The sequence below is a fragment of the Sinocyclocheilus grahami genome, unplaced genomic scaffold (assembly GCF_001515645.1).
Source record: "Sinocyclocheilus grahami isolate Dianchi unplaced genomic scaffold, SAMN03320097.WGS_v1.1 scaffold117.1, whole genome shotgun sequence".
NCBI lineage: Eukaryota > Metazoa > Chordata > Actinopteri > Cypriniformes > Cyprinidae > Sinocyclocheilus > Sinocyclocheilus grahami.
Genome location: NW_015505296.1, coordinates 290385 through 307505, shown reverse-complemented (window position 1 = coordinate 307505; position 17121 = coordinate 290385). Strand labels below are relative to the sequence as shown.

Sequence of the window (17121 nt, the reverse complement as noted above, 5' to 3'; positions counted from 1 at the left end):
AGGGCTCTCTGACCCTCCCATAGACAGCAAGGTAACTACCACGTTCAAGGTCCAGAAAAGTACCAAGATGATCGACAAAGTAGTCCGTGTGACATCAGTGGTTCAACTGTAAAGTTACGAAGCTACGAGAATACTTTTTTGCGCAAAGAAAACAAAAATAACGACTTTATTCCACATTTTTATCTCTACTTTGGACGTGCGTTCACGACAGTATCATGACGTGAGCGTGTTCGCGCGCTGACCCAGATCGGACTACTTTGTCGATCATCTTGGTACTTTTCTGGACCTTGAACGTGGTAGTTACCTTGCTGTCTATGGGAGGGTCAGAGAGCCCTCAGATTTAATCAAAAATATCTTTTTATTGTGTTCCCGAAGATGAACAAAGGTCTTACGGGTTTCGAACAACACGAGGGTGAGTAATTAATGACAGAATTTTCAATTTTGGGTGAACTAACCCTTTAAGGCCTGTGCTAATGTACAACACCACAAAAACAATGCATGTTTGTATTCAGACCTTGCTGATAGAGAAACATGCAAAAACCAAACAGATTCTGAAAGAAGCATGCAAATGTGCATAAATACAAACATATGGTCTCTTTATGGAAATAACAGTGAACAGTATTGAAGAACGAGATATGCACAGTCATCAAACAAAATTATTCTTACGCTTTGCTGTAGTTCAGCACAAAGTCCACTCCTTTCTCGCTGTCAAACTGAATGTCTCGCGGAAGCTCACTATGGGCTTTGGCATCTATACTCATTGGGAAGCCAGGGTGCCACTCCTTCCATCTTCAACATCAAGCATAGCATCATGTTTTATTATGCAATAAATAAAAGGTTCCGCATTTAAAAACAGGATTTCCCCGGCAGTGCGGACATGTGGTAGTGGTGGTATCATTGGCAAAGGTCCCACATTCAGTCCCATGAGTTATCAGTCAAATGCAGATTCCTGTTCCTATAATTTGTGCTCCCTGAAGGATAATTCAACAAAAAAAATTAAATTCTGTCATCATTTACTCACCCCCCATGTCATTCCAAACCTGTATGAGTTTCTTTCTTTCTGTTGAGCACATAAAAAGATAGAATGTGGGTAACCAAACAGTTGACGTGTAGCCATAGTATGGAACAAAAATAAGTCATCTGTTAGGTTGCCAACATTCTTCAAAATATCTTCATTTGTAATCAGAAAAGAAACTCATACAGAAACAATCTTATACAGGTTTGGAACAACATGAGGTTGAGTAAATGATGAGAGAATTTTCATTTTTGGATGAAATATCCCTTAAGGACTTTTTAGATTAGCTAAACCACAGGAAACTGTCTTTTTAAACTCCTTTTAAAAGGATAGGTCACCCAACCAATAAAACGTCTCTCATCATTAACACATTCTCATATCATTCTTCAAAATATACCTAGGCTAAATGCAGATATGTAAAATATGTACTCTTTCGTTTTCTGCAGAAGAACAAACCTCATACAGGTTTGTAACGACATGAGGGTGAGTAGCCTAAATGATGAAAAAAAATGTATTTGTGGAGGAACTCTGTGTAACCCCACTTGTCATTTTGAAACGGTGTAGTATCGTTTTTACTGTCTATAAAATTGTGAAACTATGCAGTGTTGGCTAATCATAAACTGAACAGCACTTGCCTTATTAAATATTCCATTTATTAAATATAAACAACCAATGACGGAAAAAGCGTTAATTCTTGCAATAAGAGCATTTTACTCTTACAGTTATGGACAAAGAAACGTAGAAATAAATACATGTGAAAATAAATAAATAAATAAATAAATAAATAGGCTACGTCAATGAATACATAAATGTGTACATAAATAGGCCTAATTGTATAAATAAATAAAAGAAAAAAATAAATAAATGTGGAAAAAAAATAGAAATATACATAAATAAAGATATAAAAGTATAAATAATAATAATTTATTTATTTTTACTTTTCTTTGTATATTTATTTTTTGCTTTTTACATTTCTTTGTATATTTATTTATTTCTAATTTTGTCAGGTTTGGCATTCCTACAGAACAGTGTATTCAGGAAAACTGGATGGTACAGTCAAGCATATAAACTCAAGAGCTCCACTAGACGTTATTTAAACAAGTCGCTTTCTGAGTGTTCGCCCAAACCATGACATGTGACACTGCGACAGTGGTAACCCGGGATTTACAAAGGTACAATATCAAAGCTGAATGCACATAATTATTTCCTAAACCAGGGTAAGGAGTAAACAGTATATATTTGAATCCTCAAAGTATAACTGTCTATGAGAAAATAAATATTTTTTTTGGTCTGTGATGATGAAATCTTAGACTTGACCACATGTGCATTTATGAGGAAAGCACTTTTCCTGGAGACCAAATTTTCTACAGTGGTTAACCTCTTTCTGAAAGTTGCATCAAACCTGTATGTCTTCTGTCTCTGTTCTAGTTCTTTGCGCCTGTGCTGTTTCACCACTCCGGTCTTGTCATGCTGCGGCAATTGAGCTGAAACACAGCAAGCATTAAAACCTTATGTTATGGTAAAGTTTAGGCCTTTATTACAGGAAGAAATTTGCATGCCAATCAGAACGTACCCCTGCCATCTCTGAGGATCACCTCTTTGTCATCAACTAGCCAGCGAAAGCAGGGGAACTCAACGTAATCTCCACACGGCGTCTTCACCGTGATGTATTTGCAGTGCCAGTCATCATGCACCCAGTATTTCTTCTTTTCAATTTTCACCAGCTCGATTTTGCCCAGGTCTTCTCCCACACTGATGTCATACGAGTCCACCTTGAATTACATCTTATGTTAGATGTTATTGGAATGCAGTGGCTCAAAATAAGGAAGGAAAGAAACAGGCATGTAGGTTTAACATTCTTCCTGCAACTGATCATTGTTTTTATATTTCTCTTATCTTTTGTCTGACTAAAGTGATTAGACTCTCTTAGAGATACACTGTATGACTAGTTCAAAGATACTGAACAAGTTTCATCTAAGGACTGTGGTTTGATTTAATTGATCAGAGAGATTGGCTATAAAGTGTTTTATCATATCACAGTTGAAGTGCGCCACACTGAAAACAAAAATGGTGAAATAATTTTCACTCAGGAAATTGCTTTCACAAATGATAGAATCGGCAAGTAACACACTGAATGAAACAGGAATTTTGAAGTAAAAAGACTGAAATGGTGTGGTTTCTTGTAAAACATGCTAAAATAACTTTTTAAGTGTCATGAAGACATTTAACTTATAAGACTTTATACGACACGTGCAATACACTTATGATGCACTTCAAATCTGACAGTATGTTATGTTGTTGTGAAGAGATTATTTGATTTTTGATTAAAGCCATAAAGCCCTGATCATTGAATTTGGGACAAAACATGCCCAAAATGTGATCTGCCATTTTTAAAACAGCATCCTTTTCCCCCCATTACTTAAGATTAAGAAAACTCATACTTGTGGTTTATAAAGCCCAAGCTTTGAGTCAAATTAATCAAAATCCATAAAAGAAAGAATACCAGTGCATTGAAAAAAGGGGGGAAAAATAGCTGCAATTTTAATTCACAAAGAAAAAGGCAATTAATTTATGCAATATAATTCTTTACATAATTTGCACGATATGTTCAATATAATTCAGATACAATGAATCGAACTCTTCAAAAGGAGCTCAAAGGTCTAATACAGTATAAGTTGCGTTCATATAGGCAAAGACTGTTAGTATCTTACCGCTCCTCTCTCAAAGTCATTATAGAGGGGTTTATCCAGGAGAGTTCTCTCACTGCATCCCTCAGATCCCACCAGGGTCAGATAAATGTAGTCATCTGTTCCAGCAAACCACTGAGAGCCTGTGGCCACAGTCACTGTGTAGTTAGGCATTTTCGTCAAGCTGGAGATCAACTCTGCAACTGAACTCGAATGGACTTTTCAAGAGTCACACTTAGACTGTATTTCCTCTTCTCTCTCCCATTCTCTCTCTAACTGACTCACTCAAGCCACAGACTTCACACATACTACACGGAAATTCATAGATGTGCTCTTGATTAGCATTGGGGTATAGGCTTTACACAAGTTACTTGTATCAAGAAGTGTGTGTGAATGGCATCATGCAGTTTATTTATTTCTAAGTAAATTTGATTTCTGTCGATATATTACAGTAAATCACTCTCTACACTTCACAATACAGGAACCAGTTTTTAAGATGCTCTGCCTGGCATGCTTATCAGATATTTTTGTTCTCGTTTTTCTTTAAGGCTTGTCAAGTGTTTTACTTAGATAGAGCGGTTGCTTCACACCTATTTTTGAATATTAGTTGGTCTTGATAGTTTGCAAGGTTTTGTGGTATTTGCCTTGTGGTGTACCAGCTCACATTCTGCTGATGAATACAACCTAATTTGCAAAAAAAAAAAAAAGTTATATATATATATATATACATATACTATACAACTGTTGTCTAATTTAATATAGTTTAAAATGATTTATTCCTGTGATGCAAAGCTGAATTTTCAGCAGCCATTACTCCAGTCTTCAGTGTCACATGATTCTCACATAATTGCAATATGCTGTTTTGCTGCTCAACAAACCTTTCTAATTATTAGCAATATTGAAAAGTTGTGCTACTTTAGTGGAAACTGTGACACATTCTTTCGCTATTCTTTGATGAAGTAGAATTTATTTAAAAATAAATAAATAAATAAAAACCCATACTGACCCTAAACCTTTCAATGGTAGTGTATACGTGTATAAAGTGCTTTAATGGCCTTAGAATAACAATTTTATTCAAAGTGCAAAGGACGAAAATCCACACTGGCCAGTGAGCTCTACTTTTTTTTATGACTCGCATGGTAACATGATAAGTAAGCCATACATACTATAAACAGTGTTGTGTTTGTAACATATTTTCCAGTCAAATAAGATGTCGTCAAACATCAGTACCTTACAAACATAGGAGGAAATTAATGCAAATTAATTGCTAGGTGGGAGGTGTATCATAGTAAATGCGTTTCCAAAAAAAAAATTAGAAAACTTTAGGGAAATCCCACCGAATGACAAATGGTGTAGAATGGGATCATGCAAATACTTACTGGCAATGTTTTTTAAGTATCTGAAAGCAATAAAGATCAACTCCAGCACAAGACAAAAGCCTTTACTTTTACGCCAAAGAGTTTAACATAGGTTTAACATTTACATTTCTTTAATGATCATCTAAGCATACATACAAATGAATAATCACATGTACAGAACAGGCATTCTCACTGTTAATTTGTTCAAATGCCTAATCATTTATCAGGCGATTTATCCAAAGCAGCAAGACGAACTTCCTCCATAGTTCTCAAGAATCAGAAAAGATAAGCTTAGTGATTCAGCTCGCTGGCATTCAGTGCAAATAAACTTGAAATGTGTTCAATGAATCATGACCTTCACTACTCATACATGTATTCACTTAGAAATAAAACTGTATCAGTTGCTGTTTAATGTACTCATACGCAGATTCATATATTCATAAATGTTTCATCTTTGGAAACAGGTGCAGTTAAATGATCAACTTGTACATGAACCCAAAAGTCAAATTTAAAGAGGTTTAAGGACTCGATTCACCGCAAAACTGAAAAAAAAAAAGAAAAAAAAAGCAATTACAACAAAGGAAATGAGGCAACCGTTTGAGGGAGTTCATTTCCATACAAAACAAAATAAGGCAATTACTCAACTTTATATTTAAAAAAAAAAATAATAATAATTTTAATTTTCTTCTGGCCGGGTAAAAGTGTAATGACAGTGCGCTACTTCAATATGAGATTCATAACCCAGGCAAGACAGAACTATTTGTTTTATGACATGTCTTTGACAAATCCTTTGCATATGGAAAGGCAAGTCATTATTTTATTTAATTTAAACATTATTGTATTTAAGGGACTCTTTTAGTTCCCATCACAAATCAGTGAACAATAATTTAAGATTCATATGCATATCAGTTGTGATACGTTCATCACCACACACATGCTCTCTGTGAACTAGCCTGCACTGTAAGGCATCAATCAGATATTAAACTTGAGCCACAGTAACGTCGGCATGCGAACATGACTGAATACTGCATAGACATTATGTACACTCTCTTCCATTCCCTATAATATTGAATTGTAAAGTCATCTTTATCCCTAAAAGAGACAAATATCAGTCAATTAGATTTGAGGTGACTCAGATTTGCTGAAATATAAAGCTACATATGAATGAAATGTTCCATATTTCCATATTTGACATAAAAAGTTACATCATCAGTCATAGTTAAAAGCATTGTGATATAACGAAACTGTCCACATAGGTAAAATCTCCTGTGATTTCGTGTTTCGCTAACATGAGTGAAAGATTAAGGCATATTGTTCAATCTGAGATGGGATGGCTTTTTACAGGCAAGTTTCAGACACAGGTTTCCATGGCATTTCCAGTGTTGGTTGTTTCTGATCCACACATAACGGAAAAGCAAGCTTTTGTCTCTGTATCCATAGTGACTGTTGCTGTGCTGTGCAAAGCCACAGGTTTGCCATTTGTGAGGGTGTTTTGTAAGAACTGGAGCTCAGATGACTGGTCACTGGAATGGCAGACAGGGCTGCTGTGATGTTGCCAGGGGTCTTTTCAACTCGTTCCTGTAAGGCTTAGTGACTGCTTGTTCTAGTTTAGGTGAAGAACTTGCTTCATGAACTCATAAGTGGTGAAGGCAACGGCTTGTGACGGTATACAGCGGATGTAGTTGAGAGACAGGCCACGATACAGTCCTTTCTTAACACCATACTGGGTGTACACATACTTGAGAGTTTTTGTCAGGCTGCTGCTCAAAAAAATCAAGTAAAAACATATTAGTGATCACAGACAAGATTTGATGGAAATTTTGAGTGTAACATGCAGAGATCTAATTGCTATTCATTACTTATATATTTATTACCACAATTTTCTCAAACATATTAAGCAGCACAACTGATTTCAACATGAAAATGTTTCGAAATGTTTCTTGAGCAGCAAACCGCGCTTCTGTTTTTGTTTGTGTTGTGAGAATTTGCAGCGCGTTTCTGTTTTTTGTTTGTATTGTGAGAATTTGCAGCGCGTTTCTGTATGTTTGTATTGTGAGAATTTGCAGCGCGCTTCTGTTTTTGTTTGTGTTGTGAGAATTTGCAGCGCGTTTCTGTTTTTTGTTTGTGTTGTGAGAATTTGCAGCGCGCTTCTGTTTTTGTTTGTGTTGTGAGAATTTGCAGCGCGTTTCTGTTTTTTGTTTGTATTGTGAGAATTTGCAGCGCGTTTCTGTATGTTTGTATTGTGAGAATTTGCAGCGCGTTTCTGTTTTTGTTTCTATTGTGAGAATTTGCAGCACGCTTCTGTTTTTGTTTCTATTGTGAGAATTTGCAGCGCGCTTCCGTTTTTGTTTGTATTGTGAGAATTTGCAGCGCGTTTCTGTTTTTGTTTCTATTGTGAGAATTTGCAGCACGCTTCTGTTTTTGTTTCTATTGTGAGAATTTGCAGCACGCTTCTGTTTTTGTTTCTATTGTGAGAATTTGCAGCGCGCTTCTGTTTTTGTTTGTATTGTGAGAATTTGCAGCGTGTTTCTGTATTTGGTCATGTTGTGAGAATTTTGCAGTGCGCTTCTGTTTGTGTATGTATTGTGAAAATTTGCAGCGCGTTTCTGTTTTTGGCTGTGCTGTGAGAATTTGCAGCGCGTTTCTGTATTTAGTCGCATTGTGAGAATTTGCAGCGCGTTTCTGTATTTGGTCATGTTGTGAGAATTTTGCAGTGCGCTTCTGTTTGTGTATGTATTGTGAAAATTTGCAGCGCGTTTCTGTTTTTGGCTGTGCTGTGAGAATTTGCAGCGCGTTTCTGTATTTAGTCGCATTGTGAGAATTTGCAGCGCGTTTCTGTATTTGGTCATGTTGTGAGAATTTTGCAGTGCGCTTCTGTTTGTGTATGTATTGTGAAAATTTGCAGCGCGTTTCTGTTTTTGGCTGTGCTGTGAGAATTTGCAGCGCGTTTCTGTATTTAGTCGCATTGTGAGAATTTGCAGCGCGTTTCTGTATTTGGTCATGTTGTGAGAATTTTGCAGTGCGCTTCTGTTTGTGTATGTATTGTGAAAATTTGCAGCGCGTTTCTGTTTTTGGCTGTGCTGTGAGAATTTGCAGCGCGTTTCTGTATTTAGTCGCATTGTGAGAATTTGCAGCGCGTTTCTGTATTTGGTCATGTTGTGAGAATTTTGCAGTGCGCTTCTGTTTGTGTATGTATTGTGAAAATTTGCAGCGCGTTTCTGTTTTTGGCTGTGCTGTGAGAATTTGCAGCGCGTTTCTGTATTTAGTCGCATTGTGAGAATTTGCAGCGCGTTTCTGTATTTGGTCATGTTGTGAGAATTTTGCAGTGCGCTTCTGTTTGTGTATGTATTGTGAAAATTTGCAGCGCGTTTCTGTTTTTGGCTGTGCTGTGAGAATTTGCAGCGCGTTTCTGTATTTAGTCGCATTGTGAGAATTTGCAGCGCGTTTCTGTATTTGGTCATGTTGTGAGAATTTTGCAGTGCGCTTCTGTTTGTGTATGTATTGTGAAAATTTGCAGCGCGTTTCTGTTTTTGGCTGTGCTGTGAGAATTTGCAGCGCGTTTCTGTATTTAGTCGCATTGTGAGAATTTGCAGCGCGTTTCTGTATTTGGTCATGTTGTGAGAATTTTGCAGTGCGCTTCTGTTTGTGTATGTATTGTGAAAATTTGCAGCGCGTTTCTGTTTTTGGCTGTGCTGTGAGAATTTGCAGCGCGTTTCTGTATTTAGTCGCATTGTGAGAATTTGCAGCGCGTTTCTGTATTTGGTCATGTTGTGAGAATTTTGCAGTGCGCTTCTGTTTGTGTATGTATTGTGAAAATTTGCAGCGCGTTTCTGTTTTTGGCTGTGCTGTGAGAATTTGCAGCGCGTTTCTGTATTTAGTCGCATTGTGAGAATTTGCAGCGCGTTTCTGTATTTGGTCATGTTGTGAGAATTTTGCAGTGCGCTTCTGTTTGTGTATGTATTGTGAAAATTTGCAGCGCGTTTCTGTTTTTGGCTGTGCTGTGAGAATTTGCAGCGCGTTTCTGTATTTAGTCGCATTGTGAGAATTTGCAGCGCGTTTCTGTATTTGGTCATGTTGTGAGAATTTTGCAGTGCGCTTCTGTTTGTGTATGTATTGTGAAAATTTGCAGCGCGTTTCTGTTTTTGGCTGTGCTGTGAGAATTTGCAGCGCGTTTCTGTATTTAGTCGCATTGTGAGAATTTGCAGCGCGTTTCTGTATTTGGTCATGTTGTGAGAATTTTGCAGTGCGCTTCTGTTTGTGTATGTATTGTGAAAATTTGCAGCGCGTTTCTGTTTTTGGCTGTGCTGTGAGAATTTGCAGCGCGTTTCTGTATTTAGTCGCATTGTGAGAATTTGCAGCGCGTTTCTGTATTTGGTCATGTTGTGAGAATTTTGCAGTGCGCTTCTGTTTGTGTATGTATTGTGAAAATTTGCAGCGCGTTTCTGTTTTTGGCTGTGCTGTGAGAATTTGCAGCGCGTTTCTGTATTTAGTCGCATTGTGAGAATTTGCAGCGCGTTTCTGTATTTGGTCATGTTGTGAGAATTTTGCAGTGCGCTTCTGTTTGTGTATGTATTGTGAAAATTTGCAGCGCGTTTCTGTTTTTGGCTGTGCTGTGAGAATTTGCAGCGCGTTTCTGTATTTAGTCGCATTGTGAGAATTTGCAGCGCGTTTCTGTATTTGGTCATGTTGTGAGAATTTTGCAGTGCGCTTCTGTTTGTGTATGTATTGTGAAAATTTGCAGCGCGTTTCTGTTTTTGGCTGTGCTGTGAGAATTTGCAGCGCGTTTCTGTATTTAGTCGCATTGTGAGAATTTGCAGCGCGTTTCTGTATTTGGTCATGTTGTGAGAATTTTGCAGTGCGCTTCTGTTTGTGTATGTATTGTGAAAATTTGCAGCGCGTTTCTGTTTTTGGCTGTGCTGTGAGAATTTGCAGCGCATTTCTGTATTTAGTCGCGCTGTGAGAATTTGCAGCGTGTTTCTGTTTTTGGTTGTGTTGTGAGAATTTGCAGCGCGTGTGTTGTCAAATTGATGAAGATGTTTTCTTAATTTGCAGCACGTTGAGCTCTCTCGGCCACCGTAAGCATCGCCATTCAAGTCAGCATTGGGGTGGGCGATATGAGCTAAAATTCAAATCACGATATTTTACACTGTCCAGGTGAGGGACTGGACAAAGACCTGAAAAGTATTTTTTTATTGTGCCATAGTTTTTCTCAAAAAGTGCAAACATGCAACATGCGGTAGGCCTGTATGAATTAAATTAAATTAAATATTGTGTGTTTGAGTTGGCCAGTGGTTCCCAAACTTTTTCTGCCAGGCCCCCCTTTTGTAGTGAAAAATATTTTGAAAGCGTACCAAATTGAACAAAACAATATAAATGTAAAATTTTAATTTGTGAATATAACCATATCCAATGTATAGCAAAATCTTTATCATGGAACAACATAATACTTTCAGTCACTTTCATACCGGTATAGCGCCCACCCCAAGTCAGCAGGAAGAGTCAAACAGTTTACTTAACGGTGGCAACTTCTTTAAGTTATTCTTTACTGTGTTGTATTGACTGCTTTGATGCGTTGCAATACGGTATGGCATTGTTTTGATTCTTACATCAGAAAAAAAAATTATTTTGCTTTTATTTTATTTTTCTTGCACACACACTCACACACATATTTAGCAGTTATCTGCCATCACCTACCTCTCTTATAATGCCATACCTCTCTTATAATTTACTTACCATTTTCACCAGTGTAAATCATTGAGGGAACAAAGACTTAAAATCATCCAAATTATATAATACTCACCAACATTTGTCAAAATCAGGCAGTGACGACCCTAACTGCATTCTCCTCCGGGCAACATCTAGTGGATATCTGTGCAGAAATATTAGAAAGTATGTTTTATACAGAATGTAAAATGTATGTACAGTAACTCAAATGCATATATGTAGCATACCTTTTATTATTTACTTCAGTTTAAAACTAAATAATGGTTCTAAAATAGAAAACTACAAACAAGGGATTTAAAAACTAAATAAACATACGAAATAGTTTGAGCAATTGCTCCAGCAACTCCACCACACATCAGATTGACATGAGTCTTCAGCACAAGAACATCAGGGTTGTCAAGCGACGGCTTGCCTAAGAGCTCTGGAAAGCGAGTAAGTCCCAGAGTCTTCAATGTACCAAAAGTGAAAAATGAAAAGCCTGGAACATAGAGAAAACAATGACATGAGGCAGTAAACTAAAGTAAAAATCTTTTCAGTTGTGTGAGAAGTGTTCAAAAAGTTTTCCTGCACATTGTCCTGTATAATTTACATAAAATAGACAAGAAAATAACCTGCATATGGAGCCATGCCAATGATTGTGGGGGTCAGACCATGGTAGAATCCAGAGATTCCTCCTTCCTTTAAAGATAAAACACTGTCATGCAAAAGGGAAGCACAGGAAGGTTTTCAATTAAACTTCTTTCCCGTCTTCATACCTTAAGGTAAATAGTCTGAAAGGCATTTCGTATGCCAGTGTAGCGATGCTCTCCTGTCACTTGAAACGCCAAGCGTGCTCGGATAACATCGAGTGGATAAGTGAAAATAACTGCAGTCATCCCTGCAGAAAGAATATAATGCAGATAAATACATAACACTTATCATGAAGTTACAAAGATCTTGGAAAAGAGTCATGGAAAACAATCCCAAACCTGCCATAGATCCTGCCATGAGCCGATGAATATGCCCAGATATTCCAAGTTTTGTGTTAAGGAACTGAAAGTACATCGGAAATAGCTTAGTGCAAGCATTACATAATCTAAACAGAGTGTAAACTTGGCATTAGTACAAAACTTTGTATTGTTAACACTGAAGTTGGGAAAGCTACATTGAAATTGCTACAAGGTACTGAAAAAAAGAAAGAAAAAAAGTTAAGCTACTGACAAAAAGTGACCATATACAGTAATTTCAAATATATAACCATTAGATAAAATAATTGATTTTACTCAATATAATTTAGTAGTATTTATCAAGCCCAATCTCATTTGTAGAGATACACTTACAATGAATACAACTAATAAAAAAGTGGAAAACTGTGTTATTGATACCAGAATAAAACATAAAATGCCCCACACAAACTACCTCAACTTCTCAAATAAATCTGTGAATCCTTTTTTGAACTGGATCACTGAAATAAATCATGAGTTAACCAAATCCTTCAAATAAATCAGACTAGTGCTTCACTTGAGGACAGTTTAGGAGATTGCGTTTGATTATTGCCTATTTTTATGCCTGCATGTGCAATACAATGTATCAAAAACCGCAGAAGTAGTACTGGAAAAGCTATGGTATTCTGAACAACTGTCACACTACTAAAAATATAGCTATGTTAGGAACATCACTATGTTTAGCTTGTTATTCCCCAAGACTATGAAACAAAAGTTACCTTTTTGTAGTTATCAAAAGCCATAAACTGAATGGCTCCATATGGAAAAATCCTGATCATCATGGCTCCATTTCCTTTGTATAGTCCAAGGAAACCCTCTTTTTTTGGCACTGCCTTAAGTGTGGCAAACACTCCTGGGAAAAACAAAAACACAAGATAACATCAACACATTCAACCGTTTGGTGTATTCTAATGCATAGTTCTTTTACAAATCAAGTTGCACGAAAATATCTGTCCATCAGAAACATTCTGGGTTTAACCTACCAAGGTGTTTATAATGAGGATTTTGAGCTTGTAGTAAAATTTTCACTCTATCGAGAGGCGCTATGGTGGACTTGGCACAGCATCCTGCAACACCTAAAAATAAAAAATAAAAGGATTAACGTTTAATCCAGAAGTAATTCATTTTAAAGTAAAAACAATCATAATAACACACTCACTAGAAAAAAATACATAGTTTATTTGTCTACCTGCATGTCATGTGACCATTAAAGGAATAGTTCTCCCAAAAATGAAAATTTGCTGGACATTTACTCACCCCAGGCCATCCAAGATGTAGATTTATAATTTGTTTCTTCATCAGAACAGATTTTGAGTAATTTACATCACTTGCTCACCAGTGGATCCACTGCAGTGAATGGGTGCCGTCAGAATGAGAGTCCAAACAGCCGATAAACGCATCACACTAATCCACATGACTCCAGTTCATCAATTATCATCTTGTGAAGTGAAAAGCTGCATGTTTGTAAGAAACAAGTCCATCATTAAGACGTTTTTAACTTCAAAACCATTGCTTCCAGCTAAAATACTAGACTCACTATCCGGAAGATTGCTTCCTCCAGTCCTCTCATCTGAATCGGGAGAGAAATATGCACAGATACAAGCGAAAACAGTTCTAAAAAATTATGTTGGTGAATATTGAAGTGAGAGGACAACAGGGGATGGACTTTTTCACTAGAGGAAGCGTTATTGTGGTTTATGGACTTGTATTTTGGCCAGAAGCGACGGTTTAACTTTAAAACGCCTTTCAATGCTTAAAACAAATGCGTTTCTTTCAAGCATGCAGCTTTTCACTGCACAAGACATTAACTGATGGACTGGCGTCGCGTGGATTACTTGTGGATTATTGTGATGCTTTTATCAGCTGTTTGGACTCTCGTTCTGACGGCACCCATTCACTGCAGAAGATCCACTGGTGAACAAGTGATGCAATGCTACATTTCTCTAAATCTGTTCTGATAAAGAAACAAACTCATCTACATCTTGGGTGTACTTCAAAAATTAATGAATGCATATAAGAGCAGCTGAATATCCATGCTTTAGTACATCGCATCTTGTGATTAAACTTCACCTCCAGCTGCGAAAGAGCGTAACCAGTAGTAGTAGTCTTTCTGGACAGGAGCTGGGATCTGAGCTCGAGTCCCTGAGGACACAGCCTCTGTCGTCATGATGGCTGCTATCAGGACTGCAGTACATTCATGTCTTCAACACACTCTGGAATGGAGTAAACAAATGTGTGCATTGGTATTATTATACCACAATTGATCTGTGCCATGGGCTGGACTATGCACACAGGAAAGTCATATCAGTCATAAACAGTTGGACAGCGTTGTAAATGTATTACTTTACGAGTCATCGGTTTGAGGAAATGTTAACAGATTCAGTTCACTAAACTAGAAAGACAAGCCAAATCATATACAGGTGCCATCCATATAAGTGAGCTACAGGTTGGGAAAGAAGCCGACTATAAAATGAATGAATTTTACTTCAATGTAATAACGACATTTCCAGGTTCTTTAACATTAATATGGAATTCTGTATCAATACTTGTGTAAAGACAAATTACTCAAGACATAATTTATTCTGGCTCCCAAATGCCTTTAAAAACACCGTGCTGGTACCATAGTATCACATGTCAACACCATAGTAATACACAACTCATGGAACTGAATGATTAGCATATTCACGTCAAAAACTACCATGGTAAATGTCCAGAAAACCGTTGTTATTAACGTTACACCAGAGACAGATTCTCTCCTCGTGCAATTTACACTGGACTGTTTGCATCATTCACAAACATAAGCTTCCAGTAGCTCTGACCTGAATTCTTGGAAACAGATGAAATCAATTCTGGCTAAAATCAAGGTCATTGGTTACACAACTGTATAGTATATGTGGACCTGTGTGACACTGAAGCCGTCAGCTCGTCCCGTTATCAACACTGCGTCTGAACAGCGAAAATACTGTACATCAACGACGACAAAACTATTCGCTCTACATTAGATCCATACGTATTTAGTTATTTGTATTTAAACGATGTACTTACGTAAAACACAAATCAAAGAACTGGAATACATTTTCTCACGTGTTTGTCCGCATACCGTGTCCTTCACTGATTCGTTTCCTGTCGCAGAATTACTACGTAACTGCGTGTCACAGCACTTTGAGTTGATCTACATTACATTCATTAATCAGATTTAGTATTATAAAATATTACATATAATTTTTGGCAATACTGTGTAGTGTAAGGTTTTTTATATTGTTATGTGAATTAAAACGAATTAATGTTAATCACGATGATGATGATTTTGATTGTTGTTGTTGATTGCATTCATCCGATTCTTTTTAGGAATTATTGTCTATATAAGAAAACTGCATGCTATAGAACTATAATAGGCCTATATAAGTATAATAATAAAAAATAATAATGTATTGTAATAATGTAATATTATTATAAGGCACAATAGCTGCCTCACCATAATAATATATAGCAGTAGTAGTAGTAAGGACAATGCTAATAATTTTAATAGTTATATTCTATTCATCAATTGTTGTGGAATGAGTGTCTGTATATTAAAATGGCCTAATAATATAATAATAATACAGATATAATTGTCATATTTGTATGCTGCATAAGAACAGACTCTCGAGCGCATTCGCGGACAAGGGTTCTGCTGGATTGGTCAATTCAGAAGTGACGATAGGCATCTCAAGTCGTGGCACGCGCGTTTAGATGTGTTAGCAGTTAGCTCAAAGCACGGCGAGTTAGCAGCCTAAAACCTGATATGATAGACAGACTGATTTCTGCACAGATTGACTAGCCTGGAAACAGAAAGCCAGTCCGGGTTTTCCCGCCGCCTCACGCCGACGTCCATTAAACATCCTGAAGTTGACTGGAGAGTGTAGGTCGAGTCTGGCAGAGGGCTGCCGTCAATGGATTGACATAAGAAGGATTTGCCTTTTATCCGGTGCTTTGGTCTCTGTGGCAGCATGTCAGTGTTACAGCTCGAAGATACGCTGTGAAGACCATATTCACGCGTGCCTGGGGAAGCTCCATCGAGGAGAAATGCTGAAGGGTCGGTCGTGTCGTCCAGGCGGGGAGTATTATTAGCCCTCAGACAGTGCATCTGTCTCTCCGGTATGTGAAGTATTTCAACTCCCTTCAAAGTGTTCATAACAATGCAGCAACCCACGGATTAAAGCCCCCTTGGTCTATTATTTGCTTCGTATTACGTTTGAAAGTTAGTAGAGCGGTTTATAGAAACGGAAACGAACTGTTGTTAGAGATAAGCGTGCGAGAACGTTCAGCGATGAGTCATCCACAACGGCTGTCACAAAACCTAGTTAGTTCCCTTCTCAGACAGCATTTTTGGGCATCTAGGCGCATGACTCTCAATTCTTTTCTTAAATGCTGTGTAGGTGTAGTAGGGAGCTCACTAGGGTTGAAACACAGCCAGTGTATAAACGTGTGTGAGTGTCTTTACATCCACTTGTCAGAACAAACATACCTCACACTTACCTAATTTGTATTTACATTTTACTCATGACAAGTGCCTAAACACTTGTTTCACTTGAGGGGCACTTCCAGCCTCATATACACAGTTGACACTTAAACAAACAGCTGAACCAAATAAACATGTAACTGTAGGAAGTTTGAGTATCCCTTATAAAAAGAGGCATGATACTTAATTATTACCGTAATCATAAACCATGGTATTTAACATGCCGGTGTCCAAAAGCTATGGTAACAATACTGTTTAAAACCCCTGTAATACCATGGTACTTTTTGGTAGGCATGAGGATTTGTCTAATTAGCATATAGCAATTAGCTCATGTGTTTGTGCACTGAATACATTGTACCTAAAGGCAGCATAATATTTCCTTTAGTGCACCAACATTTCACAGTAGCATTATTGTGCATTTTTCCTGACTGAAATATATTCACTTATGTTCTTTATTTACTTAGGGAGCTGGTTAATGGTAGAAACTAGGGTTGGGTATCGTTTTTTTTTTTTTTTTGATACCGGTGCCAAATCGATCCTTTTAAAACGGTTCCAATGCCTAAACGGTGCCTGAACCGATACTTATTAAAAAATAAATAAATAAAAATTCCCCCAAAAAATTATGGATTGGCCATTAGAATAGAAATAGAACAGAGAGTGCAAATGTTAAGAGGGTCAAGTTTTTTTTTAATTAAAAAAACAAGCAGATAAAATTAGAGGTAGCATTAGAATAGAGAGTGCTAGAGTTAGAGGGTCAAATGAAGATGAAAGAGATGTATTTTTAGCCGTTTCTTGAAAATATTAAGGACTCAGCTGCTAGGATTGAGCTGGGCAGGTCATTCCACCAGGAGGG

The 17121-nt window shown here is 37.3% G+C and overlaps 3 protein-coding genes across 4 annotated transcripts in view; 1 reads left to right on the top strand and 2 right to left on the bottom strand.

Annotated features, from left to right (window-relative positions):
• The window catches only part of LOC107589586 (arachidonate 5-lipoxygenase-like), a 12111-nt gene extending 8213 nt beyond the window's left edge, over positions 1-3898 (bottom strand). The window contains exons 1-4 of the mRNA XM_016278068.1: positions 3727-3898; positions 2589-2787; positions 2418-2499; positions 667-789 (exon numbers count right to left, since the gene is read on the bottom strand). Of these exons, the coding sequence (XP_016133554.1) occupies positions 667-789; positions 2418-2499; positions 2589-2787; positions 3727-3876 (554 nt within the window). The 5' untranslated portion in view covers positions 3877-3898. The remainder of the gene's footprint in view (positions 1-666; positions 790-2417; positions 2500-2588; positions 2788-3726) is intronic.
• Positions 3899-5086: 1188 nt separating this feature from the next.
• Positions 5087-14893, bottom strand: slc25a16 (solute carrier family 25 member 16). 2 transcript variants are annotated; one of them, XM_016277990.1, is made up of 10 exons: positions 14813-14893; positions 13838-13980; positions 12751-12843; positions 12487-12620; positions 11753-11816; positions 11540-11661; positions 11396-11462; positions 11100-11262; positions 10861-10929; positions 5087-6823 (listed from the first exon to the last, which is right to left on the bottom strand). In XM_016277990.1, exons 2-10 carry the CDS (start codon positions 13932-13934, stop codon positions 6664-6666), a joined length of 969 nt encoding a protein of 322 aa, XP_016133476.1. In that variant the 5' UTR covers positions 13935-13980; positions 14813-14893; the 3' UTR covers positions 5087-6663. The 2 variants fall into 2 exon arrangements, with proteins under 2 accessions (XP_016133476.1, XP_016133477.1); XM_016277991.1 differs by having other exon boundaries at positions 5087-6820.
• Positions 14894-15496: 603 nt separating this feature from the next.
• LOC107589523 (methylcytosine dioxygenase TET1-like) overlaps positions 15497-17121 on the top strand; it is a 53546-nt gene continuing 51921 nt past the window's right edge. The window contains exon 1 of the mRNA XM_016277985.1: positions 15497-15904. The gene's annotated coding sequence lies outside the window, so the exon portion shown is untranslated. The remainder of the gene's footprint in view (positions 15905-17121) is intronic.